This window comes from Dipteris shenzhenensis, chromosome 22 (genome assembly GCF_047967505.1).
Source record: "Dipteris shenzhenensis isolate YYH24624 ecotype China chromosome 22, Dip_SZ_1.0, whole genome shotgun sequence".
Lineage (NCBI taxonomy): Eukaryota > Viridiplantae > Streptophyta > Polypodiopsida > Gleicheniales > Dipteridaceae > Dipteris > Dipteris shenzhenensis.
The window spans coordinates 49,346,138-49,353,563 of NC_141617.1; the positions used below are offsets into that span (position 1 = coordinate 49,346,138).

The following is a 7,426-nucleotide window of genomic DNA, read 5'->3' on the forward strand; positions in this document are numbered from 1 at the left end:
AGGAGAAGGAGGGCGAGGGATACAATATCAATTGGCACCTTGTAGCGGCGCATAATGTGAGTATACCTTAATCCTCATTGTTATCATTTGACTATCACCGTGGTCTTACAATCAAAGTTCTTAGTTTTTCTAGCTTGTTTCATTCTTAGGGAGGCATGTTTGACCCATCTGAAGATCCGGATGAAGATCCAGACTTAGAGACTAGATCTGAAGAAGAAGCAGTTAGGCTCGCAGAAGAGGAGGGTGAGGGATCATTCACATGCAGAGAGACCAAGGGTGAGGAGGGTGAGGAGGATGAGGAGGAGCAATAGTAGGATAGGACGTTTAGTCATTTAGTATTTTGGCACTTTTGCCCTTTTGTAGCGCATTACTTTGATTTGCCATTTTGGAGTTTAGCACTTTTGCCATTTTGTAGTGCATTACTTTGGCAGATTTGCCATTGTCAACTTCAACACTACTTTTGGCACTTTGTAGACCTTTCTTGGAGTTTGGCACTTTTTCCATTTTGTAGTGCATTACTTCGGCAGATTTGCCATTCTCAACTTTGACACTACTTTTGCCACTTTGTAGACCTGTTTTGCAAAATTGTAACACGTACACCTCATTTGTAATGTTTAATCATGATTCTAATGAAAAAAAAAATGTGGGGCAGGATGGGACTGAGACAAGTCCCATCCCGCACCACAAATTTTTTTTCACTTTTGTTAAAACGTCGGTGTATACCGATGCCTGTACCGAGGTGCTGCAGTGTTGGTATGTACCAATGACTACACTGACACCCACATCGACATTGGCGATCATATATTTCCAATGGTGATACCAGTGCCTGCACCGATGGTTTCTTTGCGACGATGACAATGACGCCCACACCAACACTTTTTACTTATTAAACAAAAGTTATTCTTTGTATTTAGGATTGGTATCGGTGTCGGAAAGTGGCCCATGTCTTATAGTGCAGTAGTATTGATGAATATCAATAACTTGCTTCCACCCTTGTCAATATTTGGCTTGAAATTACTTTATACCTTTGCCTTGATCTAGAAGCAAGTTATAGAGGCATTATTAGATGTTGACATCTTTGGTTGTATCATTTCTTTGGAATCTATGTTATAAAAAATTTAAAGAAGTCATTTAGATTGCAACCAAAGAAAAATAAGAACAATATCCTCAAATAGTTGCATGATGAGTTTTTGATGCCTGTGCATCTCATCTTTTTGTTCCCCCAACAAATAGCATCTCATCTTTGACTTTGGGTGGATGCTAAATAAAATAATAGATTGCTTGAAACATTAAAAAAAATTGATTTGAAAGGTTGCAAGAGAGTCATATCTAGTTGAGCTTGCTCAAAGCCATAAGAAGGACTAGAAGAAGGCCAAGATGAACTCATGAAGAAAACCCTCAATAAGCACCAATGAAAGCACGAAGCTACAAGAGTTGGCAGAGTTAAAGGTGGACCAATCCCATGTCAAATTAGGTGATAAAGCTAGATTTATAGCTTATTGTGTAAGTGTATCTCTTGTTCTTATGTATTTGACTTTTTCTAATTTCTTTTTCTTAATACATATCTCTCTCATGTGTCTTACCATCTAATGTTTCATGTGCACATAAGGAATGTGAGAGGCTAAGACTACACCCTTGAAGAATATAGATATATGCCTATGAGAATGGTCCCAATGCTCTCCTCCAAATGTTGGAGGATAGAGGTGAAGATTTTGGAATATCTTTGCTATAAGAAATTCTTGAACCTTAAACTCAATCTTTGATTTATGCAAGCACGAATGTTCTAGGAGAGCTTGTAAAAAAGCACCTTTTGGGTCTTCGATGTGTAGACAAATGAGGCTTACCTTCACATACATGAACAATGGCCCACCAACAGTTGGTGGACATGGAGAGCAACATTATGAGGGGTGATGGTAAAGTATGATGAGGATGAGTCAGAGGAGGAATCAGCCTGATGACAAGAGCAATGATGCAAACTCAAAGAAACAGGGATGATAGCAGCTCCAATGATTAGCAAGAATGGCATAATACTGGTGGAGCCTTTTTGGGGTTGGGTAGCATGTAGCTACTATGTTAGGCCGTCTTGTCGTTGAATGCCATTTTCAAATTATAGTTTAGCAATGTGCCTTTGAGAAGTCCTTGTGCGATGGGCATGCGAGTGTGCACGCATGTGCACGCGCGTGCACACACACACATACTTATATCGATGCTTTTACTCTTTAATAAAATAAAAAGACTTCAGCTTTCGTTGAAATACCCATAGCAAATGGTGCAAATAGTTGTAGCCTTTGTACAAGTGTCTTCTATCTTAAATAGTGTGATATGGCCTAGTTGACTCTTTTTTGTAAACATTCTTTAATGTGTCTTCCTTTCATATGGATGACATTTTTAGTTGATGCAAACATGATGCAATGTTGAGGTAAGCTTCTATGTCCACAAACTTAGAGTATCCCCTCATAGATCATTGGAGTTAAATACTTTGTTTAGAACTACATATGCATGATACTTTTAGATGATGTAAGTAATGATGCAAGGTTGAGGTAAGCTTTTATCCCCACAAACTTCATAGACTTTAGAGCATAAACACTTGAATCTTCTTCTAGAACCCAAGGCACTTTCAAATGAATGGTAGTTTGGATTATTTCCACATACTTCCTATATATAAAAGTTAGAGAATTTTGAATGGTAAAGCATTGCAATTGATTAATTTCATTATATTCTTTGGACTTTCACTCTTTTCTTAATATCATACTTTCGAAGCTAGGGAGATGTGTGTGCTATAAGAAATAGACACACCACAAATGTTGTCCCTTTAAGAGGGTCCTCTAAACTTTGGTCTCTTTTTCACACATCATCTAGAACTTTGTAGCACAAAAGAAGGTTTTGTCTTTTATGTCTTGCTCTCAAACTCTCCATCACTAGTTGAAAGTTTCTCCTCTTAGAACCCTAAAATAATAATGGCATTTAGTACTATCCACAATACCATTATAGAAAATAGAGTAATGATTAGAGGGGATCATTACAAAGGTGATTTTAAATTAGTAGAAAAAAATACAGATATTATGTCATCAATAATGAGGACAAAGATATTATATCATCAATATCATATCATTAACACTGCACACAAAGTATGAAACATCTTGAATGCTCTTGCTCTTGCTCTTTCGCTCTTGTTGCCAATGTACATGCTGTAGTCAACCTCTCTCTCAAAAAAAGCCTGGTGCAAAGCTTGGTCAACACCGAAGGGGCTCAAGACTCAAGTAGCTATTTTAATAGGGAGCGTATCGGAGTACATGGAAAGAATTACGGAAGGAGCTATATTTATTCTCTTAGATTGTGAGCTCATTTGCATGGCTGCTACGCTGTTGATAACTTGATGCTCTAGTCTTGATGGCAATGGTGCCAATTTTTAAATTCAGAATGATTGCTGATTGAGTAGCTCCAACCTCCTCCAGCTGCTTAGCAGTTCAATATCCGAAGAGCAACGAGTTCAATCTCTTTCCTCGTTGCGTATTGCTCAGACTTTGCTTCACACAGTTTACTACTTCTATGCATGATACTGCACAGTGCATAAGGCCGCGTACGCGTCGAGATTTGATCGGTATAAGAATTTACAATCACATGTGGCATTCCGTAGCGACACAAACTGGGGTAATACGCGAATGCTGATCGTTGCGCTACTTGAGCAACTCCCCTTGCCCGTGCATTAGGCGTGTATGATTGTATCATATTCTCCTCCTGCACCCCTGTAAGCTCTTCCACTCCCTTCTCGACAGCTGTCGTAACTTGTCCAAGTCTCTTCCCTCAGTGAGCTCCTTCATCAACACGCCTCCAATCTGTGCTCCCCACCCTAATTTCCGTATTCCTTATGGTGGCATAATGCCATAACCTGCTGCAGCTTGTCCTTTTAGTTTGCGCACCTCATCACGTGTGCTAGTGCTGCGCACCGGTTCACTCTCTTCGCATCCAATGATCAATTTCATTCAGTTTCTTACCAATCCAGCACGTCTCCATCTGCTTCACTGTCTTCACAAATCGAATAAGTGGTACACGTAGAGAACAGCCGCAGATCCCAACGGGAGATTCGCTCCACTGATTCAACTTGTTCAAAACGCTACCTCTCAAAACGGCCGTTCGTCACAAGTAAGGAAACCATAACCTTTGTGTAGTCTAAACTCTCAGCTTCGTCGTGAACAATGGCCGATATCCGGCCCTCGTCGAATGCTGCATATGGTTGGCGGCGGCCACGTCTGCCGCCAGGCTTTCGTTTCCATCCGACGGACGAAGAGCTGGTTTTCTGTTATCTTGCCGAGAAAATAGAAAATCCTACGTTCTCGGATCCTGCGATACTCGAAGTTGATCTCAACAAATGTGAACCTTGGGATTTGGCTGGTACGCGAGCTCTTTGTTTCCCTCAGGATATTTAGACATCACGTGCAAAGTCTCATCTGTAACACTGCTTCAAGTGTCGACCCGGTCGTTTACTAATCAGTCGAGGACGCCCTTGAAAATTAGACATGAAACCAGGGTCCGTAAACTAGGTGTTCCATTTCTCAGATTGGACTTATAGTGCGACTTCCCTTCCATGCAGGGATGGCTAAAATGGGTGAGAAGGAGTGTTATTTCTACAGCTTACGTGATCGGAAGTATCCCACTGGAATGCGCACAAACAGAGCGACTGATGCTGGGTACTGGAAAGCTACCGGCAAGGATCGGGAGGTTATGTGCTCTCAGAGTCCCAGGCTTGTCGGTATGAAGAAGACGCTTGTTTTCTATAAGGGACGGGCTCCTAAAGGGGAGAAGACCAACTGGGTCATGCACGAGTATCGGATGGAGGGCAGCAACAATACTCAGCATCTTCAAAAACCATCTCCGGTTAAGTGCCGCATAGATAATTGCTTCTGACCGTTCAACACCGGCTTTGTATGCTTGAGTGCCTGTCTAAAACAGAACAGACGGAGTGAAGACAAAATCTTCGAAAGAAAATCAAATAATTTGGCTGGTCTTTTTCTGACCAGCGCTTTGCTTCTGTTATTGCAGAATGAGTGGGTCATCTGCCGGATACTTCAGAAAAGCTTGGGTGGAAAGCAACTGTCGTTAGAAATTCAAAGGCCTGGCTTTGCTCTTCCGGCCCTTTTGGAATCTCCGCATCCCTTACATCAAGAGGAGTTTCTACAGGAACGGGAAGTTTCAAGTGGAGGCCATGACGTCTCCTTCGCAGATTTAACTACTTATTATCATCAGGGGTTCAGGTCGATACCCCGAAAGAGAGATAACTGGCCTTATCTCAAAGCAGAAGAAGTGTCTGAGCCCACATGTATGTCGCTATGCTCACCATTTCTATACAAGCCCGAGGAGATGACCATCAAAAGGCCAGTCTCAAGCACAGCGAACTTAGACCTACAAGCCATGTTTCATCTTAGAGGTTTGCCCTTGGTTAACTCTTCCGATGCTACAGCCATCCCGTCGAGCGCTATTAACGTGCCGTCCGACGACAGTGAGAATGGTAAGCATGCATTCCCAATAGAGATCGCGGGGGGAACTAGTTTCATTGTAGCTTTTCTGAAGTGTTCTTTTATTTATGATTTGTGCTGTGCAGGGCAGTTATATTATGGTCCTGAGCAAATCCAAAATGATTTGAAAGGCTCCTTAGAATTCCAAGCTCCAATATTGTTGGATCTTTCTGCAAAAGCAGATCCGCCAGGGTTTAATCGCCTGGGTGATTCTCCATCGGACCATTTATCTTCTGAAGAATTCGACAGTCTATGGAAGAATCCGTTTAACAGGTCACTCTTCTGATAGGGTTCGCTAATGATAGGGTTCGCTAAGGGAGTTGCTCTCAACAACCCATAATTTATCTGGTCCACCATTATTCATTCGCATTGAACAACTTTTCGTAAAAATTAGAGTGGCTTGCCAAGAAGCATACTAGGCTTATGAAATTTTTACAATATTGCTACCTTTTTTTTTTACACGATGATGTACTTGAACTTTTTGTAAAAATTAGAATGGCCTTCCATATATAGGCATATGATCTTTGAAAAATAATCTTAATTTTCAAGACATCTTAATTTTTTCTCATGGTTACGTTATGGTGTTTGTAGATATGCCAAGATGGATGGATCTTAGTATGTTCTCCATTTCTCTCATCGACATACTTCTTTTTTAATGTTTTGTTTTGCAAGTACTTTGCAAGTATTCTCATTTGCATTTAAAGCCACATAAAATGTGAAAGAATCATGTATAAGTTGTTTCTTCAGTTACTCTTGTGAATGTGTGTTTAATGCTTGCACTCATCCATTAGCTAGGTTATGTCATGTCCAGTGCATACATTGGGTAGGCTAAAATCCTAATCCAATCATGGAAGGCTTAGGAAGATGGAACTTTAGTTATAGACACATTCTGCATAAGCTCTTTTACGTAGTGTGTAGGGTAAAAGACAAGAGCAGAACATAGTTATGGAAGTGTAGGTCATTGGGTGAATCTTTCATGAACATAGCTATGGAAGTGTATGTCATTAGACGAAAATTTTCCCAGGTAGAGTCTCAGGGATTCACAACTAAGAAACCCTATGTATAATGTGCATTCAAGGGATATTTTTAAAATCCGTTAGGACCTGTGAATTTTTCATGAATAAGAGGATCCCTTGTCCTTTATAGGGCTTTTTTTAATGTTGATTAAAAAACCCCCCTTATATAAATGTATTTCAATGAATTTACCTCAAAATTTTGAATAAAAAAACCCATTCGTTTGAACTCACGTGGTATATTTACATATTGTTAGGTGAACCCGCCAAGCAAATAGTAGCCCATGCTACCATTGTCAAGCTTTCAATGGGTTTAAGTACACTTAAACATCATATATGGGTCTTTTATAATCTAGAATTTGAAAATTCTAACTTATAGATGGGTCCATATGACGTGTCAGGGTTGAAATCGAAGCTTGTATGAGAAAATTATGTTACTTATTGGGTGACTTTATCAAATTCAAAGCTATAGATATTACCCCTAGTAACTAATGATATCCCTACGAAGCTTGTATGAGAAAGTTATGTTACTCATAGGGTGACTTTATCAAATTCAAAGCTATAGATATTACCCCTAGTAACTAATGATATCCCTATTGGTAAAAATGTTATTGATCTTGGCATTGCTCTCACCATTATAGATGACAAATATGCACTTCTCAACCTTTTAATCAAGCTTCTCGCTCAATTCCTGAGGCACATGGGCATATGCCCTTGGTAATGTGCCCAGATTTCCATAGTATGAAAGTCTAAATACTAGGAAGCGCCCTATTCCTTTAATCCCCTAGGGAGTCACTTTATGTAAACCCAAAATATCATGTGCATTCAAGGCCGATTTTCTAAATCCCTTATTTATGAATATTGTGTAATTAGAAAACACCCTTTATCTTTACAAATCTA

General features: G+C 40.0%; 1 protein-coding gene across 1 annotated transcript; it reads left to right on the forward strand.

Annotated features, from left to right (window-relative positions):
- The first annotated feature begins 4,196 nt into the window (after positions 1-4,196).
- Positions 4,197-5,799, forward strand: LOC147888228 (NAC domain-containing protein 92-like). Its single transcript, XM_087393307.1, has 4 exons — positions 4,197-4,392; positions 4,592-4,875; positions 5,041-5,506; positions 5,600-5,799. Exons 1-4 carry the CDS (start codon positions 4,197-4,199, stop codon positions 5,797-5,799), a joined length of 1,146 nt encoding a protein of 381 aa, XP_087249433.1.
- The last annotated feature ends 1,627 nt before the right edge of the window (positions 5,800-7,426 follow it).